The sequence below is a fragment of the Centropristis striata genome, chromosome 12, assembly GCF_030273125.1.
Source record: "Centropristis striata isolate RG_2023a ecotype Rhode Island chromosome 12, C.striata_1.0, whole genome shotgun sequence".
Lineage (NCBI taxonomy): Eukaryota > Metazoa > Chordata > Actinopteri > Perciformes > Serranidae > Centropristis > Centropristis striata.
The window spans coordinates 29,211,578-29,230,888 of record NC_081528.1 but is presented as its reverse complement, the minus strand read 5'-3'; the positions used below and the strand labels follow the sequence as shown (position 1 = coordinate 29,230,888).

The following is a 19,311-nucleotide window of genomic DNA, read 5'->3' as shown; positions in this document are numbered from 1 at the left end:
ACAAAGTTTACTAAAAATGTAGGTAGATCTCCTCCGGAGGGTGCCTCCCTCTCGATCCGTTGATTTGTCAGTTTTAATCAATACTGTGGACACGTCATGTCACCAAGCAGAGAAGACCGTTAGCTTTCTGACATCCAGTCCGTGACTGGACCTCGAACAACTTTCAAATCACCACCTCCTGCCTTTTGCAGAGATATTATTGGAGACACAGATTTTGCAATGTCTAGGCCTATATAAAATATAAAACATAAAATATATATTTTTGTGGTTATAAAATGTTACTCTAAGTAGGACAGAGAAAGTTAAGCAGATGGAATAAGTGTATTAATTATGGATGTATTTAGAGTAATCACAGTGTTAAATCAATATTGGCACATGATCATTGTATCAAAGCATCTTACATGATTCATCTATAAATGCACAGAGCGAGGTTACATGCACGGTTAGTGAATTACGCATGCATAGATAGCGACCTAGTCAATCAGATAGTGACCCCCATTCACAGAGACACACAACAGAGACAGAATCACAGATTATTCTAACACTAGTTAACGTTTACAGCCTGCTCGTCAACGTTAACGTTAAGTGTTATAGTGCTTTGGCCTCAGTCTTAAAGGGCTGCTAAGTTTTGCAAAATGACAGATGTCATTGTGTTTGTCGCGTTCGAGGCTTCGAAATAATAATAATAATAATAATAATAAATATGTTTTCGGCACAAATAGAAATAAAGCCCCAAAGGTTTACAAGGCCTCATCCGCTCCTTATTATGAGGCATTTAAACGACGCTGTGACCGCTAACGGCGCTTCGATAAACATATTACAGTATGTTAATGTCACACTAACGTTACTTACCGTGTGATGTTAGCCACTTATAAGGTGACATGGTTGAGTTCGGTAACTTATCCACCCGGTTCGCATTTGTATAACCAAACTAATATAGCCCTAATGTTTGTTAAATCGTGCTAGCTTAGTAGTACCAACGCCAGACGCGCTGACTTCGACGTTGTCAAGCTAACCATAAACGGTCGAGGTTCTTGTCTTCTTTGTTGCCATGGTGAAGTTGTTAACCAACCGATTAATATCTAACTTCAGGTTGTTTTCGCTGAAGTTCTGGACAACTCAGACGGTCTTTACAGTAGTTTTCGGTTACATTCTCGGTGTTTCACTCATTTCATTCACACTAGAGATGGGAAGTGAGTGAAGAGAAAAAGGCGGGCACAGGCAAACAGAGCCGGCACAATACCTGTTCCTTTAACGGGAGTCCTGAGTGTGACGGACCGGAACTAACGTTCATGCTAATTACTTCCGGTACGAAACATCTATTTGAATATTTTAAATACCTATTTGAATATTTAAATACTATTTAAATGTTTACTTTAGCAAGTTTAAATTTAAGATTTACATCGCAACTTTTATATTTATATAATTAGTATGTAGGCTACAGGAATTAAACAGGAATTAAAATTGGAATGCAAAATTAGCTCATCACTCTCCTTTGTGCAATGCAAGAAAGTCCTATCTACTTAAATTGGCTGAGCTAAGGGCATTCCTCCAACTGGTGACCTTGGCTCTGGACCAGTCAGCTCTCTGTCCATATGGCTGCGACATTGGGGGCTTCCTCTTGGGCTCGATGGTTGGTATTTGCCTGGTCTGGGCTTCCTACTCCCCTTTGTCTTGCCATTTTAAACCCATCTATCATCCATTGCCATTACCTTAACACCTATCACAGTGCCTTATCCCAACTACAGCCCTAATCCTGTGCCTTACTCCACCCACACCCTAGAACCTATATATTATAAACTGTGACCCTGGATCATAATGTGCATTTTGTATTGAACATGTTGTTTTCCCTCCTACATGAGGGTGGTGCTGTTCACCCTGCTTGTGTTGAGTTTCAGGTGGTGGCTGGTGATTGGTTGGGAGACTGACCAGGCCTCCTCCAGAATGGCAGCTGTGGAGGCTGGCTTCACTCCTCTTTTTCCCTGTCTCCCAACAAGACTGTGCCATGCTGCCTCAGTGATCATCAATGTCAGAGTGATTGTAGTCAACAGACCTTTTGTTGCATATATTGTAAATATATTTCTAAGAGGGGAGTCCTGGTATCTGTGGGGGGAAGAACATGTTTCCTTTGACATCTTTTCCCATGTTTTGTGATTTAGGTTGTATGGTAGGCAGCCTGTGTTTTCTTTTGTTTGTTGATTTCTTCTCTCCCTGATGTATATTTTACTCTGAGTTATATAAATAAATTCCCTCTATATGGCCTGTATCTGCTGTGGCATTGGTCATCCTTGGGCGTGGGGAGAGAGGAAGGGTGGTTTCAGGTTTCACCTATAGGCCAGGCATAACAATACTATGCCTTACTCCAACTCTATTTTTTATGGACCAGCAGCTAACAAGCTGAAACAGGACTATAAAAAAACTATACAAGGCTGAAACACAAAAATATATGAAGTATGATCAGCAGGGATCACTGTTTTATTCCCCTATCTCTGAGGCCTAACGGGCATCTTGGAAATATTGTATGCTATTTGATTTTACTAGAAACTACATCCTCAGGAAGTAGCTCAATCCTCACCTTATATTAAAACTTAATGTAAATAACACATTTAATACTGTTCCCAAGATTCAAAAAACAATTTGAGTATCCCCTGAATGATCCAGTTACATACTGGAATGGTGACATAATTAAAAAATCTTGTAATGTGGTTTAATGGGATATTTAAGCTTTTATTTGAGCTGTAAAAGGGATTGTAAAAAGAGATTTTCTTCTTAGTTAGTAATTATGGAGATGCCATTCATCAACATGCTGCTGTTTCCCTCTTAGACACATAGATTCAGCTTATCATCCATTACTTAGGACAATTACAAAAGCTACAACTGAAGCTCTTACGATATTGTCAGTTGACCTTAGACAACTGCCACATGCTGTAAAATGAATGTTGTGTTATATTTATCTACAAAGCCTTTCATGAAAAAAAAAAAACTTCTTGTACTTATCTGCCCTGCTTTAAAACTCTGGTCCTTAATTAACATTTAATTTTTCAGTGACTGGTTGTTATCTCAGGAACCCCACACCTTAAAGACTGTTTATAGCAAGAGCAAATAATTACAGTCAACCTTGTTTAAGCTACCTTACAGCCCAATTTGAAAAACTGTGTGACTACCTGATTTTATTTTTTCATCTTTTATTAAAATGCTATATCTTTTACACCAACAATGCACTATTTAAAACTTTTTTACTTATTTGTGTCCAGTGTTTTAATATTTTTGTTTTTTTGTTTTTCCTCTTACATGCAGGAATATTGTATGAAATCATGCAGTATATTTACTTATCGGTAAACAAGCCAGGGAAAACAATATCTTCAAGGAATTTTTATTTTCAAAAGAAACAATAATGAAAACTATCAGTGATAAATGAAAAAGAAATCTCTTATACACTTATTTGAAAGCAGAATTGAAGTGAAAATAACAAATCCTTCAGTCACAAAAATAATGATACTGAAGTTTATATAATGATTACAGTTTGAAAACCATTAAACTCATGTTAAATATAAAGACGTGGTCAAATGTGCTGTACTACTTTGGGCAGGAGATGGCGCCTTTGCTCAGCACACCTGCAGCTAGAACAAGTGCAGCAGATAGGGATGAATGAAAAGGCAACGTGCTGCCATCATGTAGTATTTTCACACAGTGAGGTTAACACCACAGTGTGAAAATTTTCTGGAAATTTCTGGTATTTCTATACGATAACTAATCAAAGCACCTTGTTATACTGATAATAACAGACCGTATCAAGCAGTGACAAAGGGGATGCGTCCTAAACGCATTGCATCATGGTACATGGAGTCCGGCACTCCGTGCTGTTACTCTCGAATACAGAGCCCAGTCATTGGCACAGTAGCCCACTAAATGACCTCTGCACAGTGACCGCAGCATTGTGAGAGACGGCCGCTGCAGGCAGAGATTATTACAGTGGAGAGACCACTCATTCTTTATTTGCAACGCCAGTGGTGATCACAATGAATGCAAAAGACTACAGTTTGTCGTGTCAGCCTGCACGTTAACCATCAAGGCAGGTGTGCAAACTGCATTTCATCCGCAGCTTTTCAGCAGTTCCTCCTGGAGCCTCGATCTGAGTTACAGCTAATGGCGTCGAAATTAAATACTGCAATCTATGACACGTTAACCTACAATACACTGTAAACAATTGTCTTGTAAATTAACAGTGAAATACTGGCAGCAGAGTTGCCAGTATTTTACTGTTAATTTTACAGTTCCTCTACTGTTATCTACTTTACAGTATGTTACTGTGATAAAACCACATACTGAATTACAGTAAAATCCTGCATTTCATTGATTTTTACAGTAGACTAAAACAGAGTATAGTGCTGAAGCTAGTTGCAATATTGTTGCAGAATAAAATGCAGTAATTTTTTGTAAATAGAGCATATTACTGTCTGTAAGCCAATTACTACGAATTAAGCGCAGTCTATGTATCTTAAAATAATGACTTAGTATGTCAAAACAACGACTAAGTATGTCAAAAATATGACTTAATATATCAAAATAATGACTTAAAATTTAAAATGAATGACTTGGTATATCAAAATTACTTAATATCTGAAAATTAATGACTTAATATCTGTGTCAGGGCTGGCGACCAGAACTCAAACGCAGACCAGAGATCAGAGAGATATGGGTGGTTTTATTTAGAGGTTTCACACAGAAAAACAGGTCGTGGTGGTGTTGCTGGGAATTCAGATGCGGGTTCGGATCCAGAGCTCTCGGCTGGCTGGCGGGCTGGACTGGGTGCAGGCTGGGGCGAGACGGTCTGAGGCGAGGCAGAGAAAACAAGGTTTAGGTACAGGCAAAAATCAGCGATAACTTTCTAGATAGCTGGTGTGTCTCATACAAACTGATGCAACGATCCGGCGGGGACTGGAAGGTTGATCTGGTCTTTTATAGGTGAGTTGATTGTGGAATGAGGAACCGGAGTGCAGGACTGATGAGATGAGTTGCAGGTGTGTAGGTTGGAGTTGCAGTGACCACGCCCACCAGCAGCAATACATGCAATAGACAGGTCACAGCCGGAGGTTGTGACAATCTGAAATTTATGACTTAAAATCTCAAAGTAATGACTTGGTATATCAAAGAAATTACTTAATATCTCAAAAATAATGACTAAGTATGTCAAAAATAAGGACTTAGTATCTCAAAATAATGATCATTATACAATGCAGTTATTTTTTCTAAATAGAGCATATTACTGTCTGAAAGCCAATTACTACGAATTAAGCGCTGTCTTCACTGTAACCTCAGAAATTGTAATATACCATTATAATATACCAAGTAAAATACAGCCATTAAAAAATGTGTAAAAGAAGAGACTTAGAAAATATCATTGATATATATCATATATTTTATGGGAAATGGCAAGCTACTTACAAATATTGCCCAGAATGCATCGTTTTCTACAGTATAATACCTTTTGAATGAAAAACAGTATGCTACTGTCACAATTTGGCTGTTTTCTTAAAGAAATGTGTTACAGTGTAGTACAATACAGTACAATAACAGAATATAGAAAAGAATACAGAGAGCAACATTACATAATTAATTTTTTAAAATGTTTTTCTCATGCTTAACATTTCATCAGTTTTTTCTACGATATTGACATTTTATTGACATTCACAACATAGAAACTCCAAAGAGGCTGCAGTCCCGTTTTAATTCACATAAAGTAAAATATAAAACATACAATATAGTACAAACATATACACATACCGTTGTTTTTTATGTTGTACTATTTATTTATTTTTTGATTGAAAAGTATGATATTGGCTTAATAATTTGAGTGAAAAGTGATGACATAAAAATGATGACATAAAAATAAAGAGAAAATATTTAAGATTCTACAGTATTTCTAGGTCAGCAATAAAATTTAGGCAGATCTGTGGAATTTACCTACTTAATTCCTTTGCAGGTAAGGTTAAATTTCAATGAGCTGTATCCCTGCCAATGACATATACAGTACTTTCAGGTGACACCTGGGTGGATTTATTCTATATTCTATATCTATCATTCAAGTAACAAATTGCAACCAGTTTTATCTATATGTCTGTTGTCAGCAGGTCATTGCTGACTAAGTAGCATTGGCATAGTGACAAATATGGCATCAGAACTAAGTGAAAACACCATTAGTCAATTGTTATTCTAAGTACAGAGGAGCCTTCTCAGCATCAAATCATGACTAGACTAAAGGTTTCTAAGGGGGCAGTGCATGGACCTCTAAAACACTTTGCATAAACTGGATCAATTGTATCCAGAGCATGATTCGGCAGACCAATAGTGACTACACTATCAGAAGATCAATGTATCAACCTTAGTTCCTTGAGAGACAGAAAAGTAACTTCATCAAAGATACAGAATTTGCTAAAGAAATATTTGCAAGACGAATCAGCAAAACCTGGTTTGGGGCTTAAAAATACCAGCATTCCACAGTGGATGATAAAACAGTCCTATTTACTGATTAATCCAAGTTTGAGATTTGTGGCAGAAACAGAAGGGTGTGTGTAAGGACAGTAACTTTGATACCACCTTGTATCAAACTGACAGTAAAACATGGTAATGGGAATATTTAAGTCTGGGGATGTTTTGCCTTCTCTTGAGACACCTGCATTAAATGCACACCATGACAAACGAGAAGTACCACTCTTATGGTTTACCCTCTGGTTTGCATCTTTGTGGAGAATAATACATACTGCAGCAGAATAATGACCCCAAACTCACCTAAAAACTTTGAAAGAGCTATTTCAAGACCAAAGAAGACCAAGGAGTCCTGCCTGTCATGGTCTTTTCTCTGCAGTCACACTCACCTCAACCTAATTCCACATATAACGGGGGGCTTGAAGACCGAGAAAACCAATCATACTGTGGCATCACACAAAGCTCTTTGGAACATTGCCGAGTCAAGCTTGTATAACATGGGTCATCAAGTTTTGCACAAACTTGTGGGGTCGTTGCAAACTCCATAGAAGTTTAACTAAGACCAAGTCTGCACTCGCATATATTTTGTTCATTTATATGATATATACTAGGAGACCAATTTAGATAATGTGTACTAGCCATGACAGACTGAAACAAATTCATTCAACTCTCAACCTACTGCCTGCTCCTGTTCCATTAACTCCTTTGCACTTTGTCACACACACACTGTGTAGCCACAGTCTAATGTGTAGTGTTGTTATCGCCACAGGCCAAAAATTATTGTGCACATTAATCTCTCCATCTTCGTCCTGGCGGCTTCCAAGTCACTCCATTTGCTTTCCTCAGCAGGATGAGGGTTCTGCTGAGTCACTGCAGCTGGCAGCATCACCAGCCAACACACCCACAAAGACAAACACATGCACACTTCACTTCAGTGCACCCTGATCTGGCATATGTTTAATCTGTTTTATCATGTGTTTAAAGACCCTTTTTGGCTGTTTATATTCTACTATTTTGTTTTCCACTCTCAGTTAGTTCATTCATATAACATTCATGAAGGTATAGACTTATGAACTGCCTAATAATGCATGTTTATGTTGTGTTTAAACTGGTTTACATTGTCTCTGTGGACTGGACATCTAATAAACAGAGTGAGCACAGTGGCCCTCTGCTCTGCCTGCATGGCTCTGTTCACTCTGCCATAATATATATCCATATTCATTAGCCAGAGATTCACTGCTCTGCAGACCAAACACTGCAGGCTACTTTCCTGCACACTGAGTAGGTTTGCTTGTTTGTTAATTTGTTTGTATAACTCAAATGAGCCAAAATTCAGAGAGACCAGAGCACATTTTCTGAATGCTCATGGGAATATGTAACTGTAGGCATTTTAAACGTGTGGGTGTTAGTGGTTTTTGTTAAAGCGCAGTTCTTTCATGATCTGCCGTTCTCTACAGTGAAATGTCAGTAAAGAGTCAGAGACACTGTGTTTGTGATACTGCAGCATCAAATCAGCAGCCAGAGTCATCTGTGCTGTCTGTGGCAAATGAAAGGACACACCCACACACACAAACCTTGACCCCATCCTGGGCACCCCACTGTTTCCACCCTCCTCTCTGTTTGCTAAGTATATAAAGATGTTGCCATAGAGACTATTCCCCAAATAGCTGTAACCATAGCAACAATTTTGTCTTGTCTCCTAGAGAATGAAATAAAGAACAGGATGTAGAATTTTCACAAGCATTTTTTTTTTCAAAAACATGAACTCTTGAACCTCTCTCACTGCTGTCTTTCTTCTCTATGTACAAGATGAAAGCCAAAGCTGGAGTGAGGCTTCAATCACTCTATATATTTCAAGAGCAGCATCAGAATGAACACACAGGAACATGTAAACACTTCTATTTAACACTCAGCAATGGATAAGTGTTAATTTTTGTTTATCCCTGACGAACAAAACAACAAATAGGAAATCTGTTAAAGTTCCTAGAGTTCTAAATGACCCTTTAGGAAACTATTGAGCGGTCTGCCTGGGTGGATGACTGGATAAAAGTATTGATTATCAATGCTGCATTTTATCTAGGCCAGTATGACTGATGTCTCTCTATTGTGAGCTTTTTTTTCTACAAACTCACCCACTGGGATATAATAAATCTACTTAGCCACTCTATTAAATTATATTGCGTCTGGAAGCTTCTTTTCACAGGGGACTGCTTGGACCATCTGTGACCATGGCTTTCAACAAGGAGAAATGAGGCATGAGTGCGGGGCAGGTCATTGTGCTGTGTTTCTCCTCTGAGTGCTTGTCTGTGCAGAGAAAGAAGTCTGATGTGAGCATGTGTGATAGACAAGAGCAGCCTATAGATAGTTCATAGTCAGTCCAACCCTCACTGATGTAAAGAGATGCACTCTTTCTGTTGCATTGGCCCTTTTTTAAACTCTCCTGAGATAAAAGCCTCCTCTGTAACTCTGATACTGATTTCTAATTATGGCTTTCATTACATAAGGCTATATTTTAATTAAAAAATATGTTTATTCATTACACAGTACTTTAAAAATACAGCTGAACTTGGATTTTTTTAATAAAACCCCAAACAAAGCTATTATCTAAATTCAATCACATTCTGTATTTCTATTCCTCTCCAGCAGTCTAATTAAATACACTGCAATAAATCTGTGGGAATGACAGAGAGAAAGAAAACGGCCAAGACACACACACACACACACACACACACACACACGCAAATGCCCACAAGACAAAAAAAAAATCACATTCATTTTTAAGAAAGAAAACTTTATTAGTGATTTATAAACAAAACACATTACCACTGTATCCATTTAGGTAAAATTAAAAAAAAATCTGAAAATAAATGAAATAAATGAAATTCACTACTTCACTGTCACAGTTGATGAGCGGGTGTACAAAAAAGGATTTTACAACAGATCTGGGCTAGTCCATTAAGGACAGCACATTGCCACCATAGTTCACCACCATACATTGGGAAAGAATGACAGCATGAACGCTCACTAAACACAAGCATACACTACATATACCTTTTTATACACTGGATTTTTTTTCAATCATTTTTCTTTTTTTAAGAGTGAAAGGGAAGTGATAGCTCATCATAGGATCATACATATTTCAGTTACAATATTACAGTGTTAGTTAGATCATCATGTCAAAGCTGGACACAGAGTGATATTTTTTTTCTTTTTTTTTCTTGCTTTGCTTGTTTTCAAAAGCAAAAATTATAGTTTGTAAAATAAAAATAATAAACTTGCGTTGAAAGGTATCACACTATAGCATTTACAAATATCTAAAGAGGTTTAGTGGATGCCATACAACATCTGTGGAGCGTGAAGATTGTAGTACATAGATGTTTGGCAGAGACAGAAGTACATACAAATATCTCCTGTGCGAGTAATGAAGAAAAATGATAATACAAAAGAATAAAATCATAGCCATCTATCTATTTATATATATATATCTCTATATAGTATGTGTTTCCTTAGAGCAGTACATGCAGCAGCCACTTAATGGAGTGACGTCATACTGAGCCGCAAAACTTTGGGGACGTGGCAACAAGTTACAGGCAGGGGAGGGGAACCAACAGAAGCAGGTCTTGAGGCATGAGTGTGCCCCTTTTTCAAAACCTCCTGAGAGAGGATTGGTGGGATATAGCCATGGGATGGGAATCCCTAAGATGCCAATATATTTTTAGCAGAATTCAATTACGAATGCAGATAATCTATGGAAAGTCTACGCTACATTTACAGCGTAGATAAAAGCTAATATGTGACTCAATGATCCTAAACAATCAATTTGGACAACAACTTTCTTCACTTGTACATGGAGGTGGAGGGCCAGCCCACGGCACCTTTCTCCTTACTTAATTCTAGTCCTCCACCCCTGTAGTCTGCTTTATCCCACCTGGTCCCCTCTCATCAGTGGCTACACACATGAAATGAATAGTGTACTGTAGTATTTGCAAGTTAAAAGCACTGAACCGTTGTGCACTTAGAGAGACATCTGACAAGAGTTCAGGGCGTAGACCCCCGACTGGGCTTCCCCAGGCCTCATCCACATTACTCCATGCTGTTCTCAGCACACCACAATGTTCAGAGCAGGCCATTCCCAGGATCGATCCTGAGCAGGGGGTCAGAGCGGGGGGGCGAAGGGGGGGTCTGAGGGTAAGTGGGGATAGGCATGACACGCAAAAAAGCAGTTAAAGCTATGAGGAATAAAAGAAAAAAAATGCAGGAATATGTAATAGTGAATCTCTTTAGAGAATAAAATAACAACAGAACAACTCCACAAACTTCATCGTCACGTGAAGAGGCAGTCAGTTGGGATGGGTGACCGTGGGGAAAAAGGCAGTTGGGAGAGGAGAGGACGGCTCGTGGCAGCTTGGGGCAAGTACAAGCAAGTGAGCAGTTGTAAACTCAAGGTATCAGGTAAGGACTGGTTGCTACCAAACATTCAAAGCAGAAAGCATTCGGCTTTTGCTGCAGCAGGGGGAGAAGAGAAGGTGTTATCAAAATCTCAAGACTCTCCTAATAATCTTTAAGGTTTCATCAGAGTCCACTGACTGAAAGCGGAGTCACAAGCCAGCTCAGCTGGACTCTCCCCTCTGTGATCCTCGGGAGAATGTGAGGCATCCTCCCATCTCTCCATCTTTACAGTGCTCTCTGCATTCCTCAGTTGGGGTTCTGGAGGGAGATGAATCTCTCTGTGTCCTTCAAATGCAGTGAGCAAATACAGAGTGGTTGCAAAGGATGCTGCTTCCATCCTGAGAGTTGATGTACACATGCGCACCACATAGGCGACTGTGCAGGGCAAAAAGCTTGCAGTGTCTAGTTTTAAGCACATTTCTTTGATGTCAGTTGATTTCCTCTCCATTTTTTATATATTTCTCTCCTGCTCTCTAGGTCTCAAGTGCTTTCCATGTCTACGTTGTCATGATAAGTATGTGAATTTGTGTTTGCATGTTTGCATGTGTGAGCATGCTTATGTGTGCATGTGGTTTCATTGAATCTCAGGAAAACACTGTTGGTAATTATCAGAGGAATCTGCAGCAGTGTCATGTAAGCCTTAGTTTCAGTGACTCTCTCCTGTGCTATTTACAAGTAGTGTGTGTCCAGCTGCAGATGGCAAACATCTGTCTCAATCTTCTTTGTCATTCTTCTTCTTTTCCTTGGCTGGCACAGAGCTTTTTGTTGTTCTTGTACAAAGTATTTGTCTTCTCTCAGAGAGAATGGTTTACACATCATTTGGGGAGGGGGTAAGACAGAGGTGCCAACGTGCCCAGTGGGTTAAAGGACAAAAAATTCAAGACGAGGGCAAAAAGAGTTCCAACCTTACTGGAGATGACTGACATGAGTCGCTCAGGGTGTATAGGCACATAGGGGCATGGAGCAAAATCAATCATTTTATTGTTTATCAAGGCAAGATCAATATTTTTACCCCAGTGAAGGACTGAAGGTAAAATAAATCTTGGTAAGGCCAGGTTCTCTAAAATATTGTCAGTGAAAATAGGTCGTAAAACGAAATTGGAAAATCTATAATAGTTTTCACATTTTCTTTTTGCCCATTGGACTTTGGTTGGTACCTCTGTTTTATCAACGCCCTTTTCTTCTTTGCTATTTTCTCTTTCAGCTCCTCTACTCATCTCCATCATCCTTCCCCTTATCCTTCTTGTCTTTCTTCTCCTTCTTCTTCTTCTTCTTCTTCTTGGCCTCCTCTTTCTTTCCAAAGGTGATGAAATCGCTCTTGTCGTCCTCTCCTCCCTGGTTCTGTCTGATGGATATTATGGCGGGGGAGCCAGGGATGATGAAGGCTTCTGGGGGAACCTCGCCAGGTTTCAGGTGCTGTGGGGGCGCACCAGGACCGCCGGGGCCATAGCGAAAGTGCCAGCTGTTGCTGTCTACACCAGCGCCCATTGGAGGGGACACCTCTCCCCCTTCAGCATCTGAAAGAAACATAAAGAGATGGAGGACGAGTTATTATTTGCAATCTATGTGCTTCGAACAGATATGGATATTCAACTGACCAAATTTTGATTTGTAATGTTAAAAGCAAAACTCTGCAGACACACTGGGTACTCCATACTAAGCACTTTACATTATGAATTCTATTTATGAAACACGCCAGCTTTCAAGCACAATTTGCAAGTCATCTGATGTACAGTTTGTGTTTGTCCTTCATGCATGCAAATTTCAGGAGGACTGAACAAACAACCGAAGGAGATATCATGAGGAAGGATGACAGGACAAATTCTGCTCAATTTACAGTGCTGAAAATGATTGGTGAGAGCAAATGCGAAGATGAGCATTATATTTAATATTGGCTATAGTGATAAAAAAAATAAAAACCTATTTTTTTTAAATAAAATCGCATTAAGCAAGATTTCCATAGAATACAGGGTGGTTAAATTTAAAGTTGAACTTGTAAAACATGTCCCAAAGATGGTTGGTGTGTAGTGGTTTTATTTTATTCAATAAGCAATCTTTCCTTTAGTGCACCATTTTATATCCTATGATTTTATCAGATGTCTTTTAAATGACTCCTTCTATATTAGCTCCACTAATCTTTCTATAAATAAATATTATTCATGGTTCACAAGTATCTGTTTAGTGTCCACATAATTTGATTTAATCTCAGACAAACCTCCCACTGAACTACAACCTTTGAGTTCACAGAACATGCCTGTAGCAGGCAGTTATTGTGGCTAACTGTAAAACAATTCTCCCCTGCACCTTCATCTACATAAATCAGGCTTAAAGTGTCAAAACTTTTGACTGCAAAGAGAGTTCACTCATATCTACTGCAGTCGCTGTAAAAAATCTAATCGGTCAATGAGTGGCATTCCTTCAGGGAGCAGCCATGACATGCTATAAAAGGTGGGAGGTGATGAAACTTAATGGGAGGTTTCCAAGAAGAAACTGCTAAGTGGGCAATGAATCAAAGGCTCCCTCCTGGCCAAAGCTAACACCCATGGCACTGTTTGATGAAGCATTAAACCCTTTATCACTATGCTACAGGCTGAGAAAGATGATAAACTATTTAAGTGGAATTCAACTGTTTGTTTTGTGTAACTGTATTTAGTGGGGCATTTGCAACCAGCCTGACCATACATCAAGGAGTGATCACTTACTGCATTGTTTGTGTCATTCTAGCAATGTCCATATGCAGTATATAAAAAAACAAAGCAGAGTCTACCAGCACCCCAGACCCCGTCACTTTGGTTATTTCCTCACAGCAATGACCTATTTGCCACACTTGCCTCACATATTCCTTTTATTTCTCTGACTCCTTTTCTGAGTTCTTTCCAAAGGGGAGATTAACTGAGCAGAGCTCCATCCAACCAGAAGGAACAGTGTCTGGAAGAAGGAGTCTGACCTCATGCAGTACCCAGGGCAGAGAATACCATCTTCAAATCTTGTCTTAGTGCAAGACCCGGGCAGCCTCAAAATACACACTCTATGCTTGATTTCAGCTTTCTTCATTCCGCATGTCTTACACAAAATAAATTGTCATCCTTAATATAGGAAACAGAGAATGCAAATATAGCTCTGACTAAACTATGAATATACTGTCTGAATTTTATCCAATAATGATGACCTGGGTGATACAAGAGATGGTGGTTAAAGTGGCCTGAGGGATGGACTGATACACCTAGATTCTCAATAAGACAGAACAAAAGTCTAATTTGCAGTAAATATGTTGTGTTTGGCTGTTTATAATACTGCATTGCATTGTTATATTAATACAGGATGATCACTGATCAGCTGTTAATAAGCCATAAATCAATAGAATAAATACACTTTAATCTGTGAAATGTCAAGTTTATTCACTTTTTCAAATATAATGTGCTCCATTCTTATTCCCTCTTTGATTTTTATCCCTGCTTTCAATTCATATTTCGCTTACTTGCTTTTCTTTCCATACTTAAGATTTTCAATTACCAGCTTTCAGTGAGATCTGCTCACAGTGAAAGATTCATGGAGTAAATCCATGACAAACATGACATCTCCTGCTTGGCATACACTCCTAATCATAGAGGCACGCACTGCTGTAAAGCTCCTCCTTTAGCAGGAAAACTGCCCAAGTCGAAGCAGACAATGCCGCTGAATCGGATTGGTTTTAATGAGTCGACTTAAAAATATACAGATTCAAGTCTAAATTAGAGCTGAGACGGTACGTTGATTAACCAGTGACACTGCAAATTGAATAGCATTAGGTTTTGGACTGTTGGTAGACTAAACAAGCAATTTAAGGACAGAAATTGTGAAGATCCCTTTTCACTTTCACTTTTCACAGCCTGCAGTTGCTTTTAAAATGTTTGAATTTATATATTTTTCATGTATTGTTTTGTATTTGTCATAGTCAATTCTCAAACTCTCATACTCTAAATAATTATATCAAGATTATATTTTTTTAGACCAAACTAATATACCATTAATTGAGAAAATCATTGACAGCTTGTTAAATAATGAAAATAGTTGTTAGTTGCAGCCTTAGTCTGATTTTAAAATTTTTAACATTATGTTTAATTCCCTCAGATATATTTTAAAAAAATCAGACTGGGGCCACCGTACAAGAACTAAGTGGGTCATGCATTTGAATTGTTTCACATAAATATTCTCCCCAAAACTTCTCTGCTCTCACCGACTGCGACAACACAGCTGCAAGAGTTGCAGAGAGAAGACTGAGTTTGACAAAGAGACTGAGAAGATTAGGACAGGACAGGCTAGATTCACTCACTGCTTCCTTCACATGGAGACACAGAGACAGCGAGAGTCACATTCATTTACAAGGCAAGAGTCTTCCCCTAGTTGATAAATCCTCATCTGACTCCCCGAGCAGAAACATGACCCTGATTCTATAATCTCAAAAGGATGGCAGAAACAGGAGCACAAAAATACTAAATAAAAAATGCGGAATACTTGAGTGCTGGCAATGCTTCGCTGTAAAGCGTCCACTCTCTTGCCTCGAAGAAATTACCTGTCTAACCCAATGTGGGAACTTGATAAGACACCAGTGGCCCCATGCAAACTTACATTCACAAACAAAACAACACCCCGGAGAGTGATGAGTCATACTGAGAGCAGACAGATGGAAAAGGGTAAGGCAAAGCAGGGCAGGGCTAAGTCTCTTGAAAGGGTCAATGTCTTATTTTGGATTTAAAAAAAAGACAAATCATGGGACTCACTGTAGTCTGGCTGTGTTTAGTGCAGCTGAAAAGGTCATATCGTCATAGTCTTTGCTGCGTAGGGAGGTTCCTTTTGTACTTTTTTAAATAAACATTTTTAACAACATATGTTATTTTGATGTCAGACACAAAATCGACATAAGGGATTCGACTTGTGATCCCAGCTTCATATCCTTCCCCTTTGTATTCAACGCCTTTTGTCGGTCTCCTTATAATGTATGTCTTTCTCACTTATTTTGCTCCCCGTCTCTTTCCTGCATCTCCTCCATTACAGTGGTACCAGACTCACCTCGCCCAACACTGATCTCCACACAGCCATTGCTTCAATCTGATTTGTCGATGGCTGTTGCAGAGCAAAACTTCCTCTCTTCTCTCCTCTCCGTTCCTCTTGCACAACCTCCCTCCTTCCTTTTTCCTTGCCACCCTCTCTGTCTCTCTATCGCTCATTTCCTATGACCTTTCATCTAATCTTGCGTGAAAACTCAGCCAGCCAACACCCGTCCCTCCCAGTTATTGACAAGTCTTAATCATGCCCATCAATGTTCGTGGTAACATTAATGTGATTGGGTATTAAACAGCTTGTCCATCAGTGATCACTCCCAGGCACATTAGACACGGGGATGGGTTACTTGTTTCATAGTGATGCCCCCAGCTCTATTCCACTCTCCATGTATCTGTAACTAGCAGCATTTTAAACCATCTGTATCTGAAATGCTCGAGCGACACAAGCCACCGAAATCAATTAATTTGCATAACAGACTGTTATTTTCTCCATATTTTCCTCTGAGTTTGATCTCTGGAGTCTTCAATCCAGCATCTCTGCGTGTGAATGTCCCATCGGTCCCCTGTTGCCGCCCAAGGTTTTCACAGCCACTTAAATCACCCAAGCTCCATTTTGCCACGTCTACTTTATTCATCCCCTTGTCTCGCCCCTACCATCGGCCAGTTGGGCAGAGAAGCGCAGTGGAGCGCAGTGCAGCGTTACATAACTAGCTGAGGAGGAAGAGGAGGAGGAGGAGGAAGAAGAAGAGGGGCCAGGAAGTGCAGGGATGCAGATATGAAACACGATGCTCACCACAAAATCAGAGAGTAGGAGGAGGGGGAAAAAGGGCTTAAAAGATCCTGAAGGTGTGACTTTTTTTCACATTGCCGTGGAATAGAAAGCTGTGATTGTTATGATAGCAGACAGTCAGCTGGGACCACACCCTTCTTCAAGACATCACCTGGGTTTGTTAGTGTGCTGTGCAGTGTGTGCTCATTGTGATAAAAACAAAATGTGATGTTGCTGTCTATTCAAAACCTAATTGTTATTCATGTGTCTGTGTTTTCACTGCTATGCCTGGGTGGTGATAGAAGAATACATTTTGTGCCTGCATAAATTACCATATATTCACCAATCTGGTAACAGTGAAAGAAATACAAAAAAACTGTTGTGGATAGTAATACAATAATGATGTCTGGTTGTTGGTTTTTAAGAGCAATTATGCGTATGCATATGCATATTGGAGTGTACAGTTTTGTGTGTGTGTGTGTGTGTGTGTGTGTGTGTTGGGTTTCATGCCAGGTTGAGCACCTTGCTGTCTGCTCCCAGCTGGATCATGTGGCAGATGGTGGACACAAGCAATCCCTAGTGACAGGGCTTTACACAATTAAAACTGAATGTAGGTGTACGTGTGGGAGTTTGAGTTGCAATGCGAGTATCTGTGTGTATATATGTCAGTATGTGTAGGTGCTGTGATAAAAAAATAAAATAAACGGGGAAGTAAAAATTGATTTATTCTCCAGAGAGAAAGAGAGAGAGAGAGCTGGCAAGATATATAAAGACTCAGAGAGCGCAGGATGGGAACAAAAAACAGAGTGACAATAAAGGAAAGCAAATAACTGAAGTCGAGAACAGGAAACAGATGGGGCGGAGGGATTTAGAAACTGTGAAAAAAGTCCCTGACAGTTTCTAGACTGTTCTACCTTTCCTCTCTGGTAGTGCCAAAAATCTCTTCATATCAAGTACTACTAAACTAAAAATCTGCAGCACTAAAGTAACATATAAAGCCGTGAATTGAATAAACTGCACTTCCTATTTGTGTCTCTTTATCGACTAATTACAAAAAATAAACAAACTTGCCCATACCCTTGCTGGGAAGACTGACTGAAGAAGCATAAATCATCAGTAGAGTCTCCTTTAGTCCACCTTTTTCCCTTGGCATTTTGCCTCCACCCTTGAGTCTATTTTTGCCTTGACAAGTGCCCGCTGCAGTTGATTAGTGTTAACTCTAATCAAATCTGTCTTTCTTTCTTCCTCTGTGTGTATGTTTTTTTCAGTGTGTGATCTGGGGTGATAGAGAAAACAGCAACCACCTCTGCAGTACACCACCGCCCCAGTGAATGTAGGTCACTCTCCTTCTGTTGCTCACCCTTCTGCTCTCTCCTTCCCTTTACACCTCTTACCTCCAAACACACCCCTCCCTCCTTCAACTCTCTCACCATTGCCCGCTCTGTTTAAGCTTTTGCTCATGTACGTGCATCTCAGCCAGCACTTCCCTTTGTCTTGTCCTTCACCTGATGCCAGCTTTTTTTCCTTTCCCCACCTTTCCCCCCTCCTTTAGCACCTTTTGTCCCACACCATATGTTTGCACTCCCCTCTATATAACAACCCCCCGCCCCCCCCCCCTCTTCCTCTCTCTCCTGCCAGTATTAAGGGGCATGAATGGTTGCCGTGGAAACTGCATCCTCCAGTGAAGCAGTAGGACATTGGTAGGAGTCATGGTGACAGTGCTTGTGCTGATGGAGAATAATGCTGCAAGCTCTCTCTCCCTCCCTTTCTCCCCCTCCCTCTCTCCCTCTCTCTCTGTCTAGTCTAACCACTGTCCCCCAGCAACAGCAGCCTCATACAGCTTCTTTCCTTTGCAGACTCTGCTACAGTCAATCACTCTGATTTACTCATTATTGTCACTCCCTCCCAAACAGTTTATGTCCGTCACATCGCTACCTTCCTCTCCACCTAATCTCTTATTGCTTACTCTCTTGTTTTTTTTCAATGCCTCGCTTTGCACCCTGCCCAACTCTCCAGGGGACAGTTGCAATACTGCGCTGTTCTCTCTGAATATCTGTGTCCTTGGTAGAGTAGTGGGAAAGACAGAGGAGGAAGTCATAGAGGGAGTGAGAAACAGATAGGGAGAGAGACTTAGACAGCAAGCAGAACCCTGATTTCATTAATGTGGGTCTGTTAATCTGGGCGTGGGCCGCGCTCCATCTGTCACAGTAGGAGCAGCACACAAAGCAGGCAGCCAAAACACACTGAGAAACACAGCCAAGCGCGCACACACACAGGCACTGGCACGTTCACACGAAAACACTGAACAAGATTCAACGACACCGACACACAAATCCGCACACTCTATATTGGAGGTTGGGAGAGAAACGGGGCGTTGTCAGCTGTACCTCAATGTCTCACGTCAAAGCAAAAAATAGACTGTGAGGCAAAGCATCACCCTGTATGTACAGCACCAAGACAGAAACAATTCTCTAAACAAAACAAACTCCAATATACTCCTGCTCTCCACCTAAGGACCACAGCCTGTCTAGCAAACAAGATGATTTAGTTATAAATAGCACAGAC

At 40.0% G+C, this 19,311-nt stretch overlaps 1 protein-coding gene across 18 annotated transcripts in view; it reads right to left on the bottom strand.

Moving 5' to 3' along the window:
* Positions 1-9,260: 9,260 nt before the first annotated feature.
* Positions 9,261-19,311, bottom strand: part of LOC131981495 (protocadherin alpha-C2-like) — a 131,910-nt gene continuing 121,859 nt past the window's right edge. For all 18 annotated transcript variants that reach the window (XM_059345804.1, XM_059345805.1, XM_059345793.1 and 15 more), the window contains exon 4: positions 9,261-12,452. In XM_059345804.1, coding sequence (XP_059201787.1) covers positions 12,145-12,452 — 308 coding nt within the window. In that variant the 3' untranslated portion in view covers positions 9,261-12,144. The remainder of the gene's footprint in view (positions 12,453-19,311) is intronic.